At 40.3% G+C, this 27,041-nt stretch overlaps 2 protein-coding genes across 3 annotated transcripts; one reads left to right on the top strand and one right to left on the bottom strand.

Moving 5' to 3' along the window:
* Window positions 1-1,149: 1,149 nt before the first annotated feature.
* On the bottom strand, window positions 1,150-12,421 carry MRPL15 (mitochondrial ribosomal protein L15). Its single transcript, XM_061342967.1, has 5 exons — window positions 12,262-12,421; window positions 8,901-9,058; window positions 6,427-6,592; window positions 5,861-5,984; window positions 1,150-4,769 (listed from the first exon to the last, which is right to left on the bottom strand). The coding sequence occupies exons 1-5, from the start codon at window positions 12,358-12,360 to the stop codon at window positions 4,432-4,434; spliced, it is 885 nt and encodes a 294-aa protein (XP_061198951.1). The 5' UTR covers window positions 12,361-12,421; the 3' UTR covers window positions 1,150-4,431.
* A 3,535-nt stretch (window positions 12,422-15,956) lies between these two features.
* Window positions 15,957-26,507, top strand: LYPLA1 (lysophospholipase 1). Of its 2 annotated transcripts, none has more exons than XM_061342948.1 (9): window positions 15,957-16,092; window positions 16,698-16,729; window positions 19,769-19,834; window positions 21,521-21,568; window positions 22,379-22,449; window positions 23,037-23,110; window positions 23,758-23,859; window positions 24,447-24,623; window positions 26,098-26,507. In XM_061342948.1, the coding sequence occupies exons 1-9, from the start codon at window positions 16,024-16,026 to the stop codon at window positions 26,149-26,151; spliced, it is 693 nt and encodes a 230-aa protein (XP_061198932.1). In that variant the 5' UTR covers window positions 15,957-16,023; the 3' UTR covers window positions 26,152-26,507. The 2 variants fall into 2 exon arrangements, with proteins under 2 accessions (XP_061198932.1, XP_061198933.1); XM_061342949.1 differs by lacking the exon at window positions 15,957-16,092 and adding an exon at window positions 16,163-16,272.
* The last annotated feature ends 534 nt before the right edge of the window (window positions 26,508-27,041 follow it).

The following is a 27,041-nucleotide window of genomic DNA, read 5'->3' as shown; positions in this document are numbered from 1 at the left end:
CTGTTGACATTTTTAACAACAAAAGCAACACCAGTCCAGGAAACTCAAGCCATGAAAAACCCCCTCGTATAAACAGATGCAGGAATGATCAACACTTTTCCTGCTCCAGAGGCACATAAAACAACCAGATTTTCAAACCCAGAGCGGGCCAGACAGGATGACACTGTGAGAATGATTGAGCCCTGTAGTTCCCACCACTACAGTGAGAGAAATAAGAAGAGACCTCGGGAAGATGCAGACGCAACAGAGGGAATATTAGCCAAAGGACACAGAATAGATCTGAGGACAGTTTGCTTCCATTGAGAAACCAATGTTTACTTTAGACAATGCCATGTATTTCTGCTAAAAAAGACCAAGAGGGGACACCTGGGCAAGGAGATGGAGCTTAAAAAGTTCATAATTTTCCCCTGATGGGTAAGAATTCTGTCATGCCTGGACTTGTAACTACACCTTTTCATAGACTGAACCGTAACAATAAAGTACAGACTGTGGGTTCTGTCCTATTCCCACCTGATCACAAAATTTTAAGACATAAATCAGCGTATGGAATATAAAACTGACCACTTTGGACAGACACAGCATCTTTCTGATTTTAGGTATGTGTAAATGTAACACTTAAATATTTAAAATGCAGAACTTGCACAACAATTTCAAATTAGAGACAGATTTTTACAGAACCCCAGTGTTCAACAGTACAAAATTAGCATTTTGAATTTTAGCAATAAAATGCAAAATAATAAAATAGCAATGGGAAGCTATCTTCATAATTGATCACTTTTATATAACTTCCTGAGCACTACCATCAATTATGCTTGTATGTCAAAACAATGCTGGCATGCTGCCAGCGAAGAACCAGATCAAGGCCACAGATTTAGTCCTTCACGGACATCAAAGAATGGCACCATCAACTCTGGTCGTTAAACACGAATGCTATAATATTAAGTATAACAAATTAAAAGGTAACATGTTTTTGTTATAAGTAAAAGGGAAAATACATGTTTTAACTTGCTTCATTTTGAATCTGCAGTCAGGTACCTGCAAGTACCTGCAAGTACCTTGATCAGCTGCTGTTAGTAGAGTCTCATAGGAAATCTGTGATTTCTAATTATCACAGTATGATATAATCACAGTATGATATAACAAGGCACATACTCATTCAGAGCCCTTTATTTTGATATCAGTCTCACATATGTAATCAGTTTTATCAAGGAACCATTCAAAAGTACGATGTTGACAATAAAAAACTGACATGGCTTTCAGCATTTTATGGCAAAAGTATCATTTATCCTCCTCAGCTACCTGATAATGCTTTTCCGGTTACAGCAGATTGGGTGCTTCTCGCTGTGCAATACATTGTTGCACATGAAAACCCCCTATCAAAACAGGATATCCAAAGCAATCATTTATCTGGTGAACATGAAAACATGGTACGTATTCCTAAGTAAAGAGAATGGCCTTAGATGCCAGTGCTGCCTTAGTCTTGCATCAGTGAGCCTGATCTTCACATAAACAAAAGTCCATTGGGAGACTGTTTACTATGGATTTATTAGAAACCTTGTCAATAACTTATTTGTGCTTTTGATAATTCTGTGTTTGGTTGCCAGGAGCCTTGTGTTCCTGATGAGATAAAGTGAACAGGAAATCCTCTATAGCCTTGTCACTTTTTCACTAGTAAATAAAAATCAGAGCAACCATCATAAAACACTAGCTAGTGTAAACAGAAGAGGTTACAAGAAAAAAAAGACAGTTGCATATTTTAAATAAAGCAACATACAGCCCTTTCTGCCCTCTCCAATTATATGATAAAAGATCACCTTTATAAAGCAGAATGACCGGATTTTGTGGAACGTGGCTGTTTTGGCTCCAAGGTATTTGTAGCGTTGTAGTATCAGAGCCAGGATACAGCTGCCTTGTGACTAAGATGTCGTTCACTGAATAAGTGCTATCCAATCCTTCAACGTCACCAGACATCTGTTTCCTGTTTTCATTCTTTCTTTCGCTGTTATCATTTTATCCAAGTTACCCTTTCACCTGAAAACCATTATAAAAACACACAGAAACCAGTGCATGCACGCGTGTATCAAAGAAGTTGATTTATAAAACAAAAAAATTGCAAAAGCAATTTGTTCATTTTAATACAAAGAGCAGGAGTGGAAACAAAGTTGCCGTCCCCCTCCCTCTCTCCTCCCCAAAATACACAATGATACATAAACACTTTTGTCTTCTGGTCTTCACTAATATGACTAACTTCCTTCTTCGCTTCCAGTTAAGTAGCTTTCCTGTTGAGTACCACTACCTCCACAAAATACAATTGTGAATTGATTCATAAAAACAGAAACATTATGGCACAAATAAGGGAAGGCAATAAATACTCTTCCCCCCCCCCCCCCCCAACTCCTTCCCAAATGGAGGCAGTGTAGTATTGTAAAAACAGAGGAAAAAAAAGTATTGCTTGTCATTTAAGGTTCCAAACCAACAATCATCAGGATGCAGAACAGGATACATCTAAAGTGAGAGTTATTTACCTCACATTCAAGTTAACACTAGCTATACTTTTTTTGGCACACGGTATTACTCTTAAGGTGCCAAAGAAGTGTTGTGCACCTTATAAAACATGACTGTTAACACCACTAAGACCAAATTCCTGCTATTCACAATCCAATTCTATATTGGTGTTCTTTTGCTGTTTCACCTATACTTAAACCACAAGTCAGGAGAACTACCATTACTGATAGCATCTAAACACATATTCAAAATGAACAATAGAACCTGAAGAGTAACTTGTCAAAAGTTAGGGACTTTCCATTGTTAAGCTCTGAATTTCAGATTAGTTAATGAGCATGAGAATGGGAGACTTAATTTGTGTTTACAGATGCTGCTATTAATTGACAATGCAGTTTGTTGAGTGAAGCAAAAATCTGGGCTGGCTGACAAACACCAATTACAAAATTCCTCCTCCTCTTGTTATTCTCTGAAAGAAAAAGATTTTTAAATTTGAGGTATACCAGAAAAATACCAGTGTTATACAGAAACAGGAGAAACATGACACTCAAAGGGGTTTCCCTAGGAGATGGACTGGTTTGGCACCTACAGGAAACTGTAAGTAGCATTTCCAAAGGCACATGAAAATTGGGAAGCAAAACGACTTCTTGTGTTCTGGTCTTCCGGGTTGCTTCCTGCATCCTAATAAACAAATTATCCCTATTTTAAAGCCAAATTCAGCTTCTATTAAAGTTCATGTAACTATGAGGGATCTCATTAACTTCTGAGGAGTCAGAGCAACTTCTGATAACTTAGTTTCCTCTCTCACCTTTCAGTTTACTCATTTCACCACCCCAAACGCCAAAACTAATCTTGCAAGTGAAACCTAGAATACTCTTGCATAGCAGTAATACAGCACTCTGCAGAGACTGACAATACATACATTTGTTGGAAAATGTCTTTCAAGATTTTAATGACACCAACCTGATACATGGATAAAAAGAATTTGCTCATAACTTCTCACATCATCTTAATTCATTTGCACACTGTCACATATGCAACTTGTGATAAAGCTGAAAACTGACCTAATTGTGTACTTTGTTCATCACACCCTCATCCTTCCCAATCTACAGCCACTTTCTAGTATTCATTAACTCCAGATTCTGCTACGCATTTCCATTAATGACATTACATTCATGTCTGGACAAGTTTTAAATTCTGACTGAATAAAAAAAAGCCACTGATTTAAGATAGATATCTTTTTTTTTTTGCCTTCTAAATTTAGACAGAAAGTTCTTTTAAACTGCATACCCTATCCTCAATTCCACCTGAAGGAGTAAGATAAAAATCAAGACACTCTCAAGCTCTACTGCTATCGATGGCAATGGCAAAATGCAAAACATTGCTATGGTATTGAACAGGTTAAGGAATTCTTCTGTACATTGTTACTTCTAGTTGGTTCTGATTTTCCCCATCTGAAAAAAGGTGAATACCTCAAGAGGAATTCAAGCTAACATTATAAATTATGTGTTAGAAAACTGTATGTAGTATGATTGTAAAACTAATAGGAGTTCTGTACAGCCATGTTTCTGATTATAAATGGCAGGGAGGGGGTATAAACTAATTATTATGTCAAGTTACTCTTTGGGATCATCCTCTGAAATAAATGCAACATCACAACATTCCATCCAATAATGTAACTAGCAAATCACTGCAAGAGAAAGTGCTTCAACATGCACTTTATGTCAGACTCTATGCTGTTTCCAAATGTTAAGACTTTTCATACAATGTATTATGACAATAATAAAGTTGAGAGCTACCCCAGAAGAACAAAAATTTATGTTTTGTCTAGTATAACAGGAGTCTTAAAAAAAAACAAACACCACTTGGTATCCATTATTTCATACCCAGATGTTTCCTGTACACCTGCAGTTGTCTCCAGTCTTGAAATCATGAGCTATAGTATTTTAACAGCCTCTCATCAGTTGGTTTTAGAACTTTCTTATCTGTCATGTTCACGATCCACCCTGGAGCAAGACCAAAAAATATCTGCCTAGGATCCTTGCGCATGCTTAACATTTTGAAGAGTTCATCCTTAGTTATGTCTGGTAAGATGTAGCCGTATTTCTTGGCAAGTTCAAGCCTGGCTTCTGCAACCTTAGATGGATCTGCCAGGTACCCACGATTCCCGGCATCTGTGTAGTAACGGACTAGATCTTCAGGTGGAAGCATTCGCTTTGGAATAGGCTGGCCACGCAGGAAGAATAATACTGGTTTACATAAAATTTCTGTGGGCAGACATGAGAGAACATAGATGCTATGCTTCATAAGACATATTCAAAGACATTAATTATACCTTCTTAATTTGATATTTTGTGCTGAATAAATTTTTCAACTCTTACTACAAATATCAAGCAAAACCCCCAAATCTTCAGAATACTCTTGTTCAGAATGAGATAGTGGTTTAACAGTTTCGTTTAATTAAACACCTCTGTTTGAACTGGTATTTACAGTGACAGTCTGGATGAACTACCACTTCTAATACATTTAGAATGTCTACTTTGGAAAGATACTATGCTAGATGCCACCATTTATTTAAAGGACTGACTTTCAGGTTAGAAGCTATGCATTTGCATGGCTACTTACACAGCGTACCAACAAACGTCAAATTTGGTGTTTCTGTTAAGTACTTTTAAGTCAAGAATGAATGGCACATGCACCTATTTAATCATTTGTGAGACTATCCTCTTCTCCCCAAGTTTTACTGAATTTGGCAAATTACATTCTGGATCATTTTAATCTCAGTATTTTGATTATTTTCCCAATTGGAAAAAAAAAGAAAGAACTTGTATCACTCCAGGGTGATTTTGCCCACTAAAATGTCTATTCCTCTTGTTCTCAGCCTCATTCACACATGAAAGCTCCATTATTGTCAATAAAAACTGCATGAATGAATATTAGGCAGGATGCAGCCTCAAGTAAAGCAAAGCCTCATTCTTCAGTGAAAGTGTTCTGAAAACAATAGCCATTTTGACTGGAATGATTCTGAGCTTCTGTAACTTAGTTATTTCCTCACTTTAACTGGAAAGTATTTGAAATTAAAAATATAAACATGCACAGTGTTTTCCAGATCTTCTTCTCCTGAATCTTCTCAGTGTTATTAAACGTGTGAGAAAGAAGACAAAAATTAAAACAAATTTTTTTATTAGTTCCTCTACTTACAAAGCTTCTTGGACTTCTTTAACTGGCTGATTGGTAAATGACTGCAAACATTGCTAGGGCTAAAGAGCAAAACTGAGGATGCATTACAGTTCAACATTTCTATAACAGTGTTTTGCTGAAGCTTTTAGAACAGAAGAAGTGGATAAGAAATTCTTACCCAAACTCCTTGGATCATAGAATGATGTTGTTACAACACCTCCATTTTTTTCTACGGCTGCAATTGCTAATTCAGATGCCCTCTGCACTTCGATATTTACTTTTGCTGCAAAAATATCAGCACCCTGTAAATTTCAACACATATTAGAGTAACATTAAAATAAGTATTTCATGACATACATTTATTCTTCTCTGCAGAGTTGTAGAAACATTAAATCCAGCAAAATATTATGATTTGTCTGTTCCCTGCACCAAGAAAGGTAACCAAATTGCTCAGTCACCTGGGCGGAATGAAAAAATAAACCCTCTGCCTTTCCAAAACATGCATACATTTCCTTCAGTACATTCTAGTCTTCTGCGCAAAATACTTGTTTGACCTCTTGTTATGTCCTCCTTCACCATCATTTTTGTAGTCTCTCAGGTCTTAAAACTCCATCCTGGGGTTTTTTTTTGCTAACACACAGTGCCCTCTAGTGGATTTACTACCACAAAAATTCCACAGCAAACTATATGAAGCAAAGATGCCTCCAAAACACGGCAAAGAATCTGACAGTCTAGTATGCATACCTCCTCCACCAGCTGGATACCATAGTCCCTTTTGAGAGGTTGCACCGTTACACCTCTGGCATTAATGAGCTGTGTTAAGTCAATCGGTTGCGTGGGGTCAACTCTACCCAAATCAATCAGGTACTGCAGCCTCTGCAGACTGAGTGGTTGGTACTGACGTCTGCAGCTGGGGAGAGGAAAAACAACCAAACAAAACAATCAGGAATTTACAAAACTGAAGCTTTAAGAGGAAGTGGTCAACTGAGATACTGCACACTATGGTCCATTTTCTACCTGCTCCTAACACTACCAATGAAATGTTTAAAACACACCCATCCATAAGGCAAAATTTTAAGTTTAAGGCAAATAAAAGCCCTAGTTACAGCACAGGATTCCATTATGCCTTCGAGTTTGTTCATACAACCCCATCTCCAGTATGATATTAATCAATGAAGGAATCAAAGTGTCAGCATTTCCTGGGAAGCCAACAGGGCTCTAAATAACTACCATGCTCAAAGTGAATCAAGCTTGGTAGCTTTACTGATACATTCAGAAAATTCCCCCACAAAAAACAAGCCAAAGACAGCAAAACACAATCAGAACCAAATATATCCTCTCCTCCCATATAAAAGACTACCAAAACAAACCCAGCACGTGCTCCTGCACAGCTTGCCTATATCCAACAAGACTTCTTCAGTCCATTCCCACTGTACCTGGTATCTCATCAGTACTAAATGGAATCTTCCTCTAAGTACCACAAAAAAGGAGGAACATTGCAAAAATACACATTAACCCATATCCCCAGAGAAAGCTGGAATATTTCATCAATAGTCATCAGCTTCAGCAGAACCTAATTTTGGGGTTTACGCAGCTCTAAATTTAGAATACAAGCAAATCCTCAGAACAGTTTTCCCCATCTCACTGTCTATGCCTCCTGCATTCCACCGATGTCAGTGCTTAAAACTCTCATACAGTTTGACCACTGCTAGTGGAAACTGGTGAGTGGTAGCAGAAAAACTGAGCAGCAGTTTATCTTTTACTGGGAAGCTAAGTAAGAAAGAGCAAGGCTATCAATTTCTTGTCACTGCAGAAGCTTGGATTTTGGTGTTGGTTACTGATGCACTTGTGCCCACTGTTAACATAAGAAGCTCAGTATCTGCATTGTGCAGCATTTCCTTTGGACTGCAAATCTACATTCTGTCTTCTAAGGTGCTTCTCATTTACTCTTATAATAATGTAAACAAACAGGAAGAAATGACAGTGCTTGGAAATAAAGTTTGAATTACATTTCAAAACTAGTAAGACTCACAGAAAAAAGCTTTAATAACCAGGACAGGTCTGTAAGTTATGGTGCACACATGTAAGCATGTAAATACAAAAATGCACAACTATTTGAAGTTATATTAGCAGGTGAAACAAACTGCAAGTTTTACAATTCACAAGCAAACACACATTAGCCTTTTCGTTCTTGAAATGTCTGCTAGATGTGGCATATTTTTGTAACTATTGCCTGTAACAGCATTTTATGGGTGCAGAAGTTTTCATGACCACACCTAAAGCAACAAAATGGTTAGTGACCCAGGTAACACACATGCTATCTTAGGAAACAAAACCAGCTTTAAATAACAACAACAACAACAAAAAACCCACCACAATTAATTTTTTAAAATTGACAATATAAGGGAAAGAAATTAATAGAACAGTGGCACATGGCTCTCCAGCTACGGACAGTGACTGCCGAAAAAGACATGTTAGAAGAATACTTTAAAACGTTAAAAAGCTGTAAGACGGACAAAGTACAAACAAGCACAATGTGAAAAGAGGACAGAGTGTCAAATAAGGCAATGTCAAACAAGGCAATGCCAAACAAGGCAATGCCTGAGGAGAACAACAGTGAAACATGACTTACTGGCCTCATCCAGCAGATTTGATATCAAAGTGCTTGTTAAGACCATAGGTAGAACAGACTCAGCACAGACAGACAAAACACTGCAATGTTGCAGGGCTAAGAAAGTAGAGTCATGAAAAGAAGCAGAATTGTTTAGCTAGCAGCAGATCAGAGATTCAGGTGAATACAGCAAAGAGAAATAACAAAGCAAGGCTACGGATTACACTGTCATGCCCAACATCCTTGCTGGAGTCAATGGGGCTTTTCCCAGTTGGTTCAATAGGTTACCTGCTGTGCTGACAGGCTTAAAGAAACTAGCACACATGGAGGAACAGTGTCAGAGGAGAAACACATTCAGCTGGTGGGAGGAGATTACGCAGAGAAGAGGGTTAATATGCAAAGCTGTACACCAACAGAAAATAAGTTAATTCATTAAAAAAATAATCTCACATGAAGTGGGAGATTCTGCTGGTAAGGAAGCTAGCGATCTGAGAGGACTATCTCATTTTCAGTTAGGCTTGTTTTGGCATATTAGAATCTGGCTTCAGGAGAAAGATCAAGAAAAGCAGAAAATGATCAATTTATACGTAAATGTGAATGAACTTACCTATGCCCCTCATTAAACCCATATTTTGGTATGACCAAGTAAAATGGAGTTTGGCCACCCTCAAAGCCTAATCGGGGGCGATTTCCTCTTTGTCTTTCTCCTTTGTGACCTCGACCACACTTCCTACCTCCATATCTTCCACGGCCACGTCTTTTCTCCTTGAAAACAATCAGCAATACATTAGTCAACTACTTTGAAGAGAAGTATCTATAAAACATAAGATTTCAGAGATACAAACAACTAAGCAAAAAGGTGATTCTGGAGGAAAAATTAAGAGACATCTCTTTTCTAAGGGGAAAACCAGAAAGGACTCAATACGTTTTTTGCAGAGCACACACAGCTCTAGGCAGGCACCACAAACAGTCTGAAAGTTTACATGAACACATACTGCTATAGAAGGAATACCAGTATTTAATCCTACCTCTTACACCTCTAAGTTAGAGAATTTTCCTGAATTAACTATTGAAATTTCCTCCTATTTCATGAGAAAGTTAGTCAGTGCTCAGGAGTTTCCCAAAACTGACAACGGAAAAAAGAAATCAAAGAAAAAAAAACCCCAAATCAATTCTGCTTCAAGGTGCAGGAGAACAGACTATATATGCTGTGCACATATAGGGAATTCTTGTATGGATTCAGACTTTCTGAACAGTCTGCTAGTGTTGCAATTTTTACTGACAATAAATGAACAGATTTTATTTTAGCCTTTATTATTTTTTAAAGACTATTATACTAAGTTATTAGTTTCTTGAGCACTTTAAAGTAGCACTACAGCTCTAAGTTGCAGTTGAGCCATCTTCTCACACCAGCAGAAGTACTTGCACAGCTAAATGGTGAATGGGATCAAAGAGATGAGCACAGGTAAACCTTTTTAACCTTTAAAATCCAGGTCAGCTGCACCCTTCAGTACCATTCAACACTCAGATAACCAAGCTTCAAGCACCTAATTCTACAAAACACTTCATGCAGCTAGACTGCAGCACAGAATACTGGATGACTATTCAGAATATTTCACTCAAATCTGAGAAACGCTCGTTACATCATGGTACCTGATTATGAGCCTAACACTACAAAAATACAAAATTTGATGGTTTCTGCTCTTTATTGTGTCTGTGAGTTTTCCAAAGTTATTACTTAACATGAAATGACATATTAGTAGAAGAGTCAGTACGGACATATATTAATGATTTTTTTTTCAAATAGATGAAACAACATCTGACTTAAGATGCAAACTTACCTGTATTAATACTAAATCATAGAACCATAGAATGATTTGGGTTGGAAGGGACCTTAAAGATCATCCAGTTCCAACGCTCCTGCCAGGGGCAGGAACACCTCAAACTAGACCATGTTAGCCAAGGCTCTGTTCAGCTTGGCCTTGAATACTGCCAGGGTTGAAGCATTTACCACTTCTCTGGGCAACCTGTTCCAGTGTCTCACCACCCTCACAGTAAAGAACTTCTTCCTTATATCCAACATGAATTTCCTCTGTTTAAGTTTTAACTCATTACCCCTTGTCCTGTCACTACAGTCCCTGATGTCACTACAGTCCCTCTTCAGCATCCTTGCAGGCTCGCTTTAGATACCGGAAGGCTGCTATGAGTCTCCACACAGCCTTCTCTTCTTCAGGCTGAACAGCCCCAAATACTGATCAAGTGCAGTTTTATGCTAGATTAGACCATCCCTGCTACCAAAGGAAACTGACTTGTCCCCAGCTCACATGCTATACTTCCTTATAGAGTTTCTTGCACTGATACAAGCAGTTGTGCAGCTCTGTCCTGGACAGGTCAGGGAATTAAATGTTCCTCTAACCTGCTTTCAGATGGTTTAGTTCCCTGTTCTGGGTCACTGCACAACCTCTAGCAGCAGCACAAAATACAGAGTGGGTGTGAACACCTGGAAGCAAAAGGACTGCCAGCTGCACACCCCCTCCCGCCTTCTGGCAGTTGCCCATACAGACACCAGATTGCATGGTGACTTTAGTTAGCACAAGTACGCTGGGAACATCTGGTCACAAACGGAATGTAATCAGTACTTTGACCAGATTTTAGACTGTCAGAGGACCTTGTCAAAACTCAAGTTGTTTTGCTGCAACTTACGTTTGTGAAGTCAAATGCTCTTAAATCCTCTTATTTGGGAACTTCCTTAATCACAGAATAAGGTTGTCAGGCACAAAAAGAAAAATACCAGAGAAACAGAGTTGAGGTCACTTGTACAAACTCTAACTGAAGGCAAACAGTTAACAGCAAAAAGGGGGAGGGGGGAGGGGAGAATCTCATTTCCCAGATGAAGTCCCAAATTACCTGCTAAAGAGCCAGTGAGCATATAAAAATCTCTATTTTCGAGCTGAAAAAAAACAACTGGCTTCCAAAAACCAACAGCTGCCTTGAAAAACACAGTCCTGAGACCAAACACTAGCAGGAAAGCATCCACTCTAGTAAAACTCGAGTCCAGACTATCTCACATCTTCTGGATGCTAAGCCTGAAAATACCATTTTGAAGTCTGGATTAGTTTGAAAAACCTTAAGAATCACCACTCCAGCCCTCTACAGGGTGACTGCTAGCTCTGCTTGACCCTGGGCATTCACAGATCCAAGTGAAGCAACTTGACAGGGGAACCCCAACACCTGCAGGGAGAGCAGAATTTCCATTAGCTTGCCTTGTCAAGGCAAGAGGAGTTTCTGGGCTACAACTACGCAGTGCTCACCAGCTCTGCAGGCATCTGTAGGGAGCCTTAAGCACTGACAAGGAAGTGCTGCTTGGTGCCATTTCTCTGTTCCTATGACTTTAGCCCTTGAACCTCATTCCCCTGTTTATTGATATTCCCCCCAAACTAGGAGAGTTTCTTCCTGGTTTCTTTTATTTAGTTTTCCATCACTTTACAAGAAGACAAGGAAGATACCATCTAGTTTTGGTTTTGATAAAACAATAGTAACAACAAATCCTCCTGGCATCACACTACTTTTTAAGCCTTTTAACTGTCCCTTTTAAAATATATTACCCCATTCCATAAGCATCTGGTACTCCTTACTTTTTTACTGTCTCCGCTCACACCCTGACAATGGACCTGAGGTTTAGCCAAGGCCACTCATCAACTCTATGCGTATGGCTACTCATGCACCCGCTACAAGCACGCAAAGGGAAGCACAGGACCAACGCACACAACAGCACCACTCACTCCTTTGCCTTCCCACACCTGTTCCGGCGAAGACGCTCTCCTGGGCCTGCAGCCATCTCCCTAAAGGCCCTCTGAGAACCGCCCAGCCAACCGCTATCGGGCCAGGTATAGCCGCTGCCGAGTCAGCGTCCTGCCACCGAGGAGAAAAAGGACGCGTACCCCACGCAACAAGCTGCAGGCACTCACCTTCTTTTTGGAGCCTGGGCTCGGTCTTAGGTTGGCCAGACTGACCCGAGGAAGCGACCGCAGCAGCTCCAGGGCCTTGCTCCCGCCATTCCCGCTCATGTCCGTTCACCTCCCAAGGGCGGCCGCAATGCTGATCCGCACAGTTGCTTTACGGCAGAACCATAAACCGCACCTCTCAACAGTGTCGTGCAGAGTCCCCTGCCAGCGGGGGTGTAGAGGGAGCTGAGGCAGCGTAGGGCCGAGGCTGGGAACGCTGCCTGGTGATCCAGGGCGCCCGCATTGTGGGGCGGGAAGAGGTGCGGCGTGCCCGGGCAGGGCAGCCCTGCCACCTCCGGCTGAAGCCTCCTCTCGGCCGGCGGTGGAGCGGGATCAGCGCGGCTGCCGCCTTGGGCCTCGGCTGGCTGCTGCCGTGTACGCGCTGTGCTGGGATGAACGGGGAAGATGCGGAGAGTCCGGCGCGAACGTGTGTTAGGATACCCGTGGGTCCCAAAATACGCATCCTTTCACAGTATTTACTTTTCTGTTACTCGCAGATCTCAGTCACATAACACCAAGCCTTTATTGGGCTGCATCTAAAACACTGACTGTGCTCAGAACAACTCAGGAGTGCTACACCCTGCATCAATACAACAAAGTTTAAAGGGAAATACTTATTGGAAATACGCATGACTATTAAAGACATGGAGCTCTTGGAGCAAGTCCAGAGGAGTGCCATGAGGATGACGGGGCAGAGCAGTCTGGGTTGGAAAGGACCTTAATACAGTTCCAACTCCCCTGTCGTGAGCAGGGACATCTCATAATATACCATGTTGCCCAAGGCTCTGTCCAATGTTGCCTCGAAAACTGCCAGGGATGGAACATTTACCACTTCTTTGAGCACCCTGTTCCAGCTCCTTACCACCCTCACAGTAAAGAACCTTATAGCTAACTTGAACTTCCCTTGTTTAAGTTTAAATCTATTACCCCTTGTCCTATTGCTACAGTCTCTGATGAAGAGTCCTGCTCCAGCATCCCTGTAGGCCGTCTTCAGATACTGGAAGGCTGCTATGAAGTCTTCATGCAGCCTTCTCTTCTCCAGGCTGAACAGCCCCATCTTTCTCAGCCTGTCTTTGTATGGGAGGTGCTCCAGCCCCCTTATCATCCTTGTGGCCACCACATCAGGGACTGTGGTGATGAGACAAGGGCTCATAGCCCCTGATGATCTTGAGGTCCAATCTTAACCATTCTATGATTTTTTGATGAGAGACTCTCTTGACCACTTCTGTTATTTTAACCTAAGAAGTAGACCTACTGGAAAGTCACACAGCAGTTTCAACCAGTATATGGGTCTGGTGGAAAGTGAGTTACTCTCTGGAGCATGGAGTGCAGGGTGTAGGCAAAGAACTGAATTCTAGAAGCTGCTGCTGAGGAGTTAGCAGAAAGGCCGGTTCCTGTTGTGAAAATTACCCAATACTCCTTGGTGCAATATCCTGCTTTTGGTCCTGAAACTTCTGTTTGACCAAAACCTTCTTCCCTGGTGAATGTCTGTTTCAGATTACATCTTGGAGGACAGGTCACATAACAGCTTAGTTCTGAGAGTAAGCGGGTGAAATGGAAATCATGTTGCGGAAATTTGTGAGTTTCACCCAGAAATCTGCACAGCTTCTTACCCCCTTCAAAATTAATTAAAAAAAATACAAATTACAATGTAACAACCCACAGCAAACTCAGGTATGGACAGCCATCTTATCCAAGTTCATTTCAGCCTCCAAGATAGGGAAAAATACACAGTTTGCCTTGTAAAGCTCTCTTTAAGCAGAACACTGAAATTAGATGGAGAAGTATCACCCGTATGATAGACACCTCACTGTAAAGAGACAGCCAACTTGGAAGTATCTGAAAGATCCATCAGTCAGTTTTCAGCAGCTCAGTTCCTTGAACATTTGCCTGTAAGGGGCAGAGTGCATGCTCAGTCCACCCAGTGCTCACCTCTCCCCAGTGCCCCTCAGCCTCACTGGCAGCAGCTGGGAATTCAGGGAAGATCACTCCAGCTATACTGCCTAAAAGATTAAAAGCTTGGTCTAATTATGAGCAGAGTACTGATCTCCTAGCCCAGAGGTTCATCAGCTCATGGAGGTGATATTTTCACAGTAAATAGCAAAAGAGAGAAGGAACACAAAACTCTTCATGTCCCAAAAGGATTCTCTACAGCAAGAGTTAGGTTCAGCATAATTGGGGAAGCACCTGACATAACGGGAAGCTCCAGATCTTTTAGGAATCTTTTATGCGTGAGCTGTATTTTCTTAACAGATGTGAATTGGGTGCAGTAGGTGAGGCAAGAGCACACACTAAAGTAGAGAGAAATCAAAACACAAAGGGCTACCTGTGAAAATAACCCAATTTTAGCAATAACAGGGACCTCCTGGCATAAATGCCATGTATCAAAGCATCTTCACAACCATGGCAAAAGAGGCTGTGTGTTTAATGTTATACAGCTGGCACAAAGGCTTCTGCAGTATACTTGATGCAGCCATGCTGATAAAAATATAAGGGTTGTTGAGCAAAAGCTTTATGAAAAAACATATCTGCCTGGTGTGGAACATGCTAGTGGGAAGGATGTGAAAGAAGCATAGTGAGCTCTCAGCTGTTGTATGAGCTGCCAAGAAAGCATCCTTGGTAGCCAGATACCACCCGGCAAGTACAAGGAGTAGATTGACTTTCTGGGAGCAAGTATCTGACAAAGATGTATGGAACAGAAGACAAAGAACAAAGTCTTTCATTGTGATAGAAATGTGTTTGCCATACTTGCTCGGAGCTGGTCTAAGTATTTGGAATGGACTGGCATGATCCAGTAATTTCAATACAGAGTGCCTGAATAGCCCAATACATTTCAAGATGAATAAGAATCATTGACTCTTTGGCTGTAGGCCAAAAGCTTTAATTTGGTGATGAAGGCATCTGATCTGATGAGAACAAATGAGTTCCGTCTAACAGTGCTGCCGTTTACTGCATTTGTGCTGGTTTTCCTGTTTCCCATGACTTATTCTTTTGTATTTACCTATTTAAGAATACTCTAACATCCCTTTTACCTTAAGCATAAAATACAGCATAAATACATACAGCTAATAAATATGCACAGTCAATACAGCATAATGATTTTTACAGGGAACATACCACAGACATGTACAAATCACAGTATACAAGTGCAAAATAATCTGGCAGAGATATCTGTCTGTTTGAAAGGCAGTTTTAAAGGTGCTCAGGCACTGGAACAGGCTTTCAAGGGAAGTGGTGGAATCACTGTCCCTGGAAGTGTTCAGAAACTGTGTAGATGAGGTCCTTGGTGACATGGTTTAATGGTGGACTTGGCAGTCCTTGGGTAAAGGTTAGTCTCGATGATCTTAAAGGTCTTTTCCAACCTGGTTAATTCTATGATTCTAAGGTGAAAGGCAGTTCAAACTCTGAACTCCATATGGCCGTCTTCCTGCCGCTACCCCGGCGACAGCGGGGCCCGCAGGCGGCCACCGGGCATGGGTGTATGTGTGGGGCTCCTGCCACCGGGCATGGGTGTATGTGTGGGGCTCCTGCCACCGGGCATGGGTGTATGTGTGGGGGTCCTGCCACCACGCCCGGCTCCCCTGTTCCCCACCCCCGCTGCCGCTTCCCCGCTCGCGCTCCTCCTCCTTTCCTTCCCGCCCGCCTTCCCCCGCCCTCCTGGCCCGGCGCCAGTCCCGCCTCCCCGCTCCTGGCCGGTGTCCCACTGGCCGCCTCGCAGCCCGGTGTATGTGCGGCAACAACATGTCGGCGCCGCTCCCCGCCATCGTCCCGGCCGCCAGGAAGGCAACAGCTGCTGTGAGTGCGGATCGGGGCGAGCCAAGGGCAGGCGTCGGAGGCCAGGGGCCCTCGCCCCCCTTTGTTCTCAGCTGTGGCTTTAACCCCGGGCGGGGGGTGCCAGTCCTGCCGGTGGCGAAGGCCCCGCAGCCTGAGGGCGAGGCCGCGGTCAGGCCCGGCCCGGCTGAGGGTGGACGCCTGGTGCTTGTGGGGGGGGGGAGTTATCGCGGGGCGGGGCGGCCCGGCCCGGGCACTTTGACAGGTCTCTCCTGTTACTTTGCTGCCTGAGGTCCCACTCCTTTCGGGGCTGGAGCCCGCGCTGGGCACGGGAAGGTCATCGGTGTCGGCGCCGTGTGCAGGACACGGGCGGGTGCGCCTGCTGATGGCGGCTGAGGGGGTGGAGAGCTGGAGAGAGGGGGATCCGGGTTGGAAGGGACCTGGGGTCTGGGGAGCCAGCATGGGGGAGGGCTGGGGTGGGATAAGTGCAGCAGAGTTTTCTTTTGAGAAAGTCGTGTGGAGCTGCAAACTGTGTGATCGTGTGCGGGCCACTGTGGTACGCAGGTTAGGTGTGGTTATTGTTTAGTAATCTTACACCACTACGTTTTGTTGTTTTGTTTTCCCTTTAGGTCATTTTTCTTCACGGATTGGGAGATACCGGGTGTGTATCCTCGTCTATTGCATGCTTAATAGTTGTAGTTTCAAATATAAGGCTGCATGCTTTAAAGGTGTGAGTAGTTAAGAGTTACTTAAGCTTCTTAATTAGCCCTTAACTAAATGCAGGGGCTAACAACAGATGAAACTTCATGTGTGCTGGAGTGATGATGACAAATATGTATGCAGAATTTCCCAGCATGAGTACTCAAAAGGTTTTTCTTCTCTCTTTTCAGTCACCTAATTTGGTCTGAATGTGATCCCTCTTTTGTTTCTGGGTCAAAGTTGGAAAAAAAAGTCTGTGGGTTTCTCATCTTTCACTTTCCTGAGAGTAGGTTCCTGGTTATTCCTGTGCTTGTCTAAATTTAGAGGGTTGTTTGTTTTTTTTTCTTCTCCAGACCTGTGGGTTGCTGGTTTGCCAGTAGTTGTAGTTAGGCCATGTTTTTTTCTCCAGTGTGTCATACTTGCATTAAAATCCAGACTCACTTTTATCTAAGCAAAGTCTTAAGGAGTCACCTAATGTCTACAGATTTCTCTTTCTGAAATACAGTCTTAAGAGTAAAAAAAACCCCAAACCAACCCCCAGCCAAATAAGCTGTGAAATACCCTGCTTTCCTTGTTCCTGTTATTTCCATGTTTGAGTAGAAATGGAAAGAGTGGAGAATTTATTGGGGGCATTCTAGGTGTGGTATAATGTTTCCCTTTGAAGCTTGTGTGTGCTGTGATACTGAATTAAAAGTTACGAGTGCGTTGAAAGCTCTTTTGGTGGAAGACCTTAAAGAAATTCACGCTTCGATACTGAAAATAAGTAGCATGAGTGCTTTGTCTGTGTTCTTCCTTACAGGCAAAATTGCATAATACTGTTTTTGTTACCTGAAGCTTGAATGTTGCCTCTGGGTTAAAACTTGTAATGTTTAAGACACAAACTTTTTCTGAGGAACTAATAAAAAAGCCAGCTTTCAAAAGCGAAAGTTGTGTAACCTGGGCACTTAATACATTAAAAAGAGTGAAATCCATACAATTGGCAGTATTCTACAAGTGGAGATGTTTGCTCTGTTGTGCTGACACACCACCTTGTTTGCATTATCTCTCTTCCTTACTGCTGGTAGGACACAGCTGAGGCAGCAGAACTGCCTTAGTGTCTTGGCACCATTGTTCAGCAGCTGATTTCAAAATCTTTTGACCCTTTAGAATTCAGGTCCTTGCAAACTGGGTTGATGTTGGTTTTGGCAAGGGGAAAAAAACACAGATTTGATTAAATTTGTTAAAGAGATTTGCTCTATAACATAAATTGTATTTCTAAATGTGCTAAAATGTGCTATTTCCATTTTGGTGACAAAGCTAACACAGTCTCCATCTCTGAGCATACTGGAATGTATGCATTAACAAGTCATAACACCTCCCTGGAATTACAGTGATTTAGCTGCATTTGTTCCTTTTGGCTACTGCAGATCAGATTAGCTAAAGCTGCCTTTGACATCCTGCTGTTTTTTTTCCAAAAGAGCTGCAGTAGTGACCCAAAAAAGGATTGTCTGAAGAGAACCAACAGTTCACGTGAAATTTCAAATTGCTTACTTCAGTTCACCAACTGCATTTTTCTTATTCTGAGAAGTGTCTAACAGAGGTTGTGTTCTTTTTCTCTCTTAGCTCCTATATAAATGGCACTTAAAGATTGGTACATACTTGTCAAAATCTGAACAAAAGGTACAACACAGAGGATTGTTCTAAGGAGTCTGCCTAAATGTGTATACAATGTTGCTTTCCAAATTTGTCAAATTAATATTTATAGCTGGCTTAAGGAAGTCCCCAAATTCTTACCTAACTACTTCTTCTCAGTTGTATTTCTCATTAGAATTCTTATTTGGCCTTCTGTGATACTGCAAATATTACGCAAGTAATAGCACACACAGTTTGTTAATAGTATATATAAAAGTATTGGTAGGAAGTAGGCTGAGATATACAGCCAGTATTTCAAATGTTTGTGCTGTCTGTGTGTTTGAAATGTCTCTAACGTTGGGTAACATACATTAACTTCAAGATGATACTAAATTTAAAACTAAACCAGATGTGCTTTTATGGCTTGTCTATTGTTGGTCTCATTAGTTCCGTTGTGTCACTGATGAATTTGTTAAAGGTGTTCTCTGCTTACAATCAACTTTCCAGTATCTAGTTAAGTGGGTGAGTTAGAAATACTGAATAATGAGAAAAATCAGGAAATACAGGTCCTATTGTGTGTTCCGGAAAGCCAAGTGCAGGCACAGGCAGTGGTTCTTCCCAGGTTCAGATTTGGGTCCAGCTTGCTTCATGTCTAGATGAGTCCTGGAGTGAGTCTTTGAGAGCTGTTTATTTAAATTGTGCTTTCCAGTTTCCTGATTTGTAGGAAGCTTGATAACTCATCTGTTATACAGATCTTGCTTGTTCCGGGCATTCATGCAGCATGTGCTTGACGTTAAAAAGCTACCTGTAGTTTGGACTGTAGTTCAGGACTGCTTGAATCTAAGAGCATTCAAGCTGACCCAAGGCTAAGGGATCTGATGGATTAGGTTGGCTCCCTGTTGAGTTAGCTTAGGTGGCAGCTCGCTATGATCTCACATCAAGAAATGTGGCTTGGAAAAAAACAAATCTGTGAAAGAAGCTGCTTTAACTCTACAGGAGCAGCAAAGTAGCCTCTGGGCTAGAGCTGCCTGGAAGCAGGATACCTGTGTTCATGTCTTGTGGCACCCAAGTTAATAAAACCAGCCAAATATAGAGCAGGCTTTGCCTAGAGCCAAAGTGGTATTTCTGCAGCTGTGCTGCAACTGCAATAATCAAATCAGATAAAGTCACCCTGGCCGTATACATGCAACAAACACTCAGAGGCAGAACAAACCCTTTAAGTTTAGTACTGTATTCATAGCATACTGCAGTTGATGTAAAAATTAGCTGGAAAAGTGTTTATATTGATCTAATTCAGCATATTTAATACTTGTCTGTGCTGTTGCACCAACACAGAAATACAAGAGCTAAATCAAACATAAATTGCATTTAATGTATCTTTTGTTAACAGGCATGGATGGTCAGAAGCGCTTGCAGGTATCAAAAGCCCCCATGTAAAATACATTTGCCCACATGCGTAAGTTTGTAACTTCTCTTGTTTAACCTTTTTCTGTAGAGTTGTATGTTAAGATGCTCTCACAGATGAAGTCAGATGGGATTTGGATTTTTTAATATAAAGCACCACTGTAAAATAATGCTGATACTAATAAGTATTTTGTTATTTTTGGGAGCTGCTGTGTGATTTATTTAGGGCAAAACTGCAATTTTATTCATATTTTTATTACTAATTCAGACTGAAAAAAGATTTGGAAGGTTTTATGTGCAAAATTACAGATTATTTTGATTTTATGTTTTCACTGAATTGGGTTGGTTGTTCCTTTCCCTCCCCCCAACAGTAATTTGTTAAAAGCCTGTTTTAACAAGGAGTAATTTTCTGTGTTCTACTGATGATTAGATATACTTTGTACTAGGTACATGTACTTAGACTTAAATGGGCATATAGTAGATGAAACTTCTGTTACCTAACAGCAAATTTCAGAGGTTCACAGGGTATTCAGATTTTCAGTAAATAAGGTCACTTGAGCTGTCTTTTTGCAATCTGAGAAGTGAAATACTTCTAAGCAAGGTGAGGAGTCAGTAAATAAAACATTAAGATCTATCTAGTATTTACTTAATGATAGAAAAAAGTAACTATAATCTTAATTTATTTTAACACAAAATTTAGGTTTTCTTCTGCTCTAACAGTCTTGGGAGATGTGGAGCAGGGATGATAAGGAGATAAATAGTCAATATTTTGGTTTGATTACTGGGAAGTGATTTATTAATTTATTTTATCATATGGCCATGCTTTGCTGAGCCATTCAAAAAGAGCTTAGCAGTATCTGCTCTTTCTTGTTTCTTGCCCTTTGTTTTCTTTCAGTTTTTCCCTGCAGAACTTATAGAATCATAGAATCATAAAATCATTTGCTGGTTTGGGTTGGAAGGGATCTTAAAGACCACTTAGTTCCAACACCTTCCACTAGACCAGGTTGCTTAAAGCCCCATCCAACCTGGCCTTGAACACTGCCAGGGATGGGGCAGCCACAACTTCTAGGGGCAACTTGTTCCAGTTCCTCACCACCCTCAGTAAAGAATTTCTTCATAATATCTTATGTTCCTTGGTTTCTGTAGATTAAAAACTATAGCCAGATTTAATCTGTAGCATGGTCCACTGAAGTGGTTGTGGAGTGTCTGAACAGATGCTGTGAAGCAGTGTAAGATTGGGAATGAGTCCTCCAGTGAAGGCAGCCACTGCTTAAGCAGATTCAGCTGTTGAGATAAGCATGTGTGGCCAGACTTATATCCACCAGTATGCTACATTTAGCTGCTTCCTTAGGTTGGCTGATGCTGCTGTGGAAGGTGCTTTTATCCACGGAGTGTGTAGAACTGTGGTAAATGTTATTTAGAAATAATGGAATTGTATATATAAAATATGTATATGATTTATATGCAGTACCACCCCCCCCACATACATATAAGGCAGCCCATGAATGCTTTGCTTGCTCTCCATAGAAAGTGGCTAATTCAGCCCTGAATATTAAATGTGTTTGGGCTGGCAGGTTTCAAGAGAGATTTCTTGAAGAGACACTGCAAAGTAGCTGATGTTAATTATGGTTTGAAAGAAAGATGGAATTAGGGATATGTAATTTCATGATATAACTGCATCTGCATTATTAAATTTCGGTGTATATCTTATGTCATTTGTGTTCGTTCTTATTACTAGGCCAGTTATGCCAGTTTCTTTGAACATGAACATGGCTATGCCATCATGGTGAGTATTTGTTCAGTCGCGGATGATTCTAATCAAAAGATACCTAGGGGTTTGAACTCATTGTTCTTAATTAAAACATGAACAACCTGACTGGTTGGGTTTAATTACATGTAAGTATAAAAGGGTTTTTGCTTTAGTTCTATTCTTTTAAGGGGCGCTCATGAGTGCACTCTTAATTCTCTTTATGTATCTACGATAATGGTTATTCCTCTGAACTAATCTGTGTATCTTAAAATACGAAACACAGTTGTATAGTCTGTAGTCTGTATGATTTCGTAGTAGTAGTAGAGATGGAGCAGAAGTATTATTGCTACTAGTGAGAAATATGTGGCGGGTTAGTTGGATATCTAGCAACTGTTTTTTTTTTTTGTTTGTTTGTTTAGAATGTCCATTCTGAATAAAAAATAAGAAGATAATGTAAATGGTTTTAAACCTGTCCACTTGTTTTTGTTTTTTCTCAAGTAACTTGGGTTTGTTTTTCCTATATTTCTTTAAACAGTATTCTAATTTTGTACATGCAGCTTATAAACTGAAATTCCTGCTGATATTTTTGGAATAAATGTCAAAATTGAGTTGCTTAATCTGCAGCAAGTTACAGATCAAAACTCAGAAAAGCTTTGTTGACTAGATGTAGCCTTTTAGTCATATACACAGGTTGTCCATTATTTCTTGTAATCTATGAGTGTTTGGTACTAAATAATATATTAGCTAGCATTTTCATCTGGAAATTATCCCAGGTTTATTATTTGTGTTTTAGGGAAGTGGAATGGATGCTCTAATGAGTAATGCTTTTGTTGATATTTTTGTAAGGTTTGATATCATTGGACTTTCTCCAGATTCACAGGAAGATGAAGCTGGGATCAAGCAGGCAGCGGAGAATGGTATGCTTAGGGAGTACTTTCTGTGTCTTAAAAGTGCTTCTTAGTATTCTTAAAAATGAAGTATCAGTCTGAAACAGATTTTAGGAACACAAAATTATTAGGGAAAATAATATGTATATATTGTATTATTGGTGATCAAAGTTTAGCTAAGTGCATTGTTTGGGTTTTTTGTTTGGTTTGGTGTTTTTGTTTTTAAAACCAAATGAGTAAGTAGAGCAATTTGCCCGTATAAAGACTTCATACTCTCAAGTATGAAATGTACATGGGAACCAGCGTACTCTTAAGAGCTTCTGAGTAGCATAGCAGGTTAGAGCTTTATGAGCATCCACTTGTGATGCTGGATGGTTAGAAGAGGATGCCGTCCTCTTGGCCGTGGGGCTTTTGCAAGACTTGCCTGTTTTTCTCCTTGGAAATGGCGTACAGCGGCACTGGAATTCCTGATTCTGCTCTATATCTTTTGATACTTTTTAATGTATAGCAGACTATATTTTCCTTTCACTAGCTTTCTGTTGACATCACGGAAGTCTTTCATCTTCTAGACTTTACATAGAACAGTGTTTTTTAACTACTGGCCTTTTATGTTGCAGTTAAAGCACTGATAGATCAAGAAGTAAAAAATGGGATTCCTTCTAATCGAATTATTCTAGGAGGCTTTTCTCAGGTACGGTATAGTTGGAAAGAGCTGTCTTTTTCTAGGGAAGTAACCTAGCTTTCCTAACATGGGAAATCCAGACAATGAATTGAAAAAAGCTGATGTTACGTGCTTTTAAAATCTTAAGGTGTCAGGTTTTTTTTTCCTTAAGAAATGAATGTTTTCTAGTTTCATGCAAATAATTACTGTTCCCTGGAAAATGATCATGTATGGGAAAAAAGATACTAAAATGAATAGTCTGTTTAAGTCTTAATGCACATAATGTATGTAGCTTTGCTTGAAAATCTTTTTAGTATTTTTAATGCAACATTAATATGGTAGATATTTGATGATCTGGATTTTTTTTGGAAATTCTTCCCTTCATACTTGAAAGACATCAGTGGTAGGTAGGTTAATAGATTATTTGGTCGATAAAGCAACTCCTCAGTCTCCATGCAAGTAAATTAAAATATCAAAGTAGTGATAATGTGGGGGGAGGAGAGGCAGGGAGCAAAATAAAAGTTGTACAGGAATAATCATTTTAGTGTTGGTTCTAAGGAAGAATAGATTGGAATAAAGAGAAGAAAGACCTTTAAAGGAGAAACCAGACACCTTGAGACCAGCATTAAAAGGGACATTACCATCACCATTCTAATACTTCTATCTCTTTATCTCAGGGAGGTGCTTTATCATTGTATACAGCTCTTACAACACACCAGAAATTAGCAGGTGTTGTAGCCCTCAGCTGTTGGCTTCCTCTGCGGGCTTCTTTTCCCCAGGTACTTGTTTTTTTCCTAAGCTAATTTGCACTTGGGGAATGGGTATATCTGAAGATTGTATCTTGTGCAGGAATTAGTGGCCATCGTTATTACCAAATATTGACGCTTGTTTGGTAACTCAAAAGGCTCTGAAGTTCTAGAGTTTGGCAAGTAGAGAAAATGAGGAAATACTCGATGGCTATCTCTGCTTAAAATTACATTCCTAGGAAACTTAAAAAGGTTCAGCAAATTTTCATTGAATATTAATTTTGTTTGCCATTTGTTCCATCTGCAAGACGCTGTCTCATTAGGAACTAGGTATTTAAACAGGTTTTTTTACTTGTACAAAAATCATGATGTTCTGTTCTGAAATTAGTGCCACAGTTTTATTTGCAGGTTTTTGAACTTAATGTGTCGGGCACAGAGCTTATTTCATAAGGAACTTAGAGACTATACATTGTGGTTTTGTTTTTTGTTTTTTTCTTCAGAATTTAACTGATTTGTCATCCCACAGGGCATAGTGCCATGGGGTTTGTTTTATCTCAAAGTCATTAGCCATACTTACTATCTCTTTCTTCTCTTCTCTCCTCTGATTCCACCCCTAACAGGGCCCTATCAGTGGTGTCAACAAAGATATTGCTGTTCTTCAGTGCCATGGGGACTGTGACCCATTGGTTCCTTTAATGTTTGGTTCTCTCACTGTTGAGAAGCTGAAGAGTATGGTAAATCCTGCCAACGTAACCTTCAGGACTTACTCGGGCATGATGCATAGCTCATGTATTGAGGTGATTTTCTTAATATACAGTTTTTTAGCTGGGAGGTTAATTTCCCCCTCTTCCCAAACAAATATGTATTGTGTGGGGGTTCTGGAGGGTTGTCTGTGGAATTTTGTGTGGGGTTTGTTGTTATTTGTGTGTGTGTGTGTGTGTGTGTGTGTGTGTGTGTGTGTGTGGTGTTTTTTAAATAAGTGCTTGATGCTACTGACTTATTTTAATGACTAACTGAATGCCTGGCCGAAAAAGCATCAAAGGCAAAAGTTTGTATGACTAATGGGAATTTCTTCCTAGGACTGTAGTTTAGGGACTAGGCCAGTTAGTCTATAAAATACTGTTTTTTTCTCTCAAATTTTTATTATTTGCTAAAAGGCATAAATAAATAAATAAAACACCAGCTTGGAAGGCAGATTCTCACAGCATAAATCCAACTTGGTATTTTGGAGAGAAGAATCCTGTTAGTTCTATGGATGGAGCCATCAAAGGAATAGGGAGGGATGGGAGGAGTGTTGATGGTACACAATAGGAAGCCTCAGATCCTATTTTTATGGGTCTGGCTCAACACACAGTTGAGCTGATGTAATGGCTTGCTGCTGCCAGAAAGGGGTGGACTAATTCCTTCTGTTTATGATCCTGTGGCACTCTCTTCCTTCTTGTACCAGATCTGGGGCTGATCAGGTATTTCCTTGAACCATTTGAACTTGCTAAAATGGCAAAAGCTGCTGATTTCAGTTTTGGCAGCTGACATGAATTGAAGCATCAGAACTCACACAAAGCAAATGGTAGAAGCGAGAAACAGAAAAGGAAGCAAGGAACAGATCTGCCATTTGTCAGCAGCAGTAACTTTGTTAATTTGGATTGCTGCATCTTGTGGGAACTGTACCTTTGGACAGCCTCTTCAGGATGCACACAGTTGTGTTTTGTTTAGGCAGTAGTATCATTGAGTTGTCACATAATGAGCTCTTTGTTACAGCATAGTCTTAATAAAAATATTAGTTAGTTTCAATACGGATTGGTTTCCCAGTCTAGTTTGCTGTATTGCGTTTCCTTAGGGAAGGAAGTATCGTGAAGGTGAAACTGAACATTTAGAAAGAAGAGCTACTGGGTTTTCACACTTCTGTTAACTCACAGAAGTTCAAAGTATACACAAAGGTGCTGTCTTAACCACATTCAAATCCTGTCCATGCTCAGCTTGGTGCTATTCAGGTCACCTGATAATTAATATGTAGTTTGCTTGTTCAACTTCAGAGAGAACGAGAGGGTAATAAAGTAGTCTTTGCTCTCTTTCTTGTATTTTAGCCTCCTCTGAGTGCATGGTGCCTTTAAGCATTATCAGCCTTGACTTGCTGTGTGCAAAGTGGTACAACTGTATCGAGAGCTAATTACTCTGTACTTGTAGCCCAGCTGCTCATTATAACTGGAATGGTGAACATGAATATATATTAGTATGGAGCTTCAGCTAATGTATACTTTTATCTTTAAACAGGAGATGATGGATATAAAGCAGTTCATAGACAAACATCTACCTCCCATAGACTGAAATAATATGTGAGAAGCCTTCTGTATAAATACACCAGCATCAACTGTGGTAGAGTGTTAATCTTTTCATATGCCTGATAGGAAGCATTACTTCTATACCTGCAGTGTTACTACTGTGTTGCAAATTATACTTAGGATGAGTATTAAATAATGTACAAGAAATGGTTATCTTTTTGGTATTAATCATCCACTGGCGGGACTATATGAATGAGGCAGCTAAATAACAATGACAGAATGTAACCTAACATACTGGTTTAAAACATCTGATTTTTTTTTTTTTTTTCAGATTTAAACTATTTGTACAAGTAATTAAAAACTAAATTTAAGTGAGCAACATAAATGTGACCAGTTTAGTTACATTTGAGACATTATTTGTTTTCAGTACTCATTGGAAAGGTATTACAGCATTTCCTGCATAAAGTACACAACATGTAATGCAGTGGGCATATTATGGTAGAATAAATGCTGCTAAGGACAGAGCTTTAAATGTTAATTGCTACTCCAGATAAGGAGGGTTGTTCTCCTGTAATGGCTAGAAGTCAGCGTATTTTGACCCCCTCAGTTTTTAACTGTTTCGTATTGGTAAATATTGTTGAAATTCTGAAGGGACTCATTCCATGTCAGACCATGATTTAATGCTCATTGTCTTTCGGTTTTTGGGTTTGTTGTTTGTGGGTTTTTTTGTTTTGTTTTTGTTTTTTCTTCAATTACTGTAAACTGATGTCAAATGCTGGCTTGGAACAGAATTCTGCTGAAGAAGTGCATAGAGTCAGTTCAAGTTTCAGTTCAAAATTCCTGGGTTTGTACTGAATATCGTGTCTTGTGCTTTAGTCTGTGTAGTTTTCATTTGTGTAGAAGTGTTGATATATTTTACAGAGTAATTCCAGCATA

The sequence above is a fragment of the Neopsephotus bourkii genome, unplaced genomic scaffold (assembly GCF_033783945.1).
Source record: "Neopsephotus bourkii isolate Nb327-2 ecotype Australia unplaced genomic scaffold, CSIRO-AGI_Nbou_v1 NB_1820, whole genome shotgun sequence".
Lineage (NCBI taxonomy): Eukaryota > Metazoa > Chordata > Aves > Psittaciformes > Psittacidae > Neopsephotus > Neopsephotus bourkii.
The sequence above is the reverse complement of the archived record's forward strand: the minus strand, read 5'-3'. Positions and strand labels throughout refer to the sequence as shown.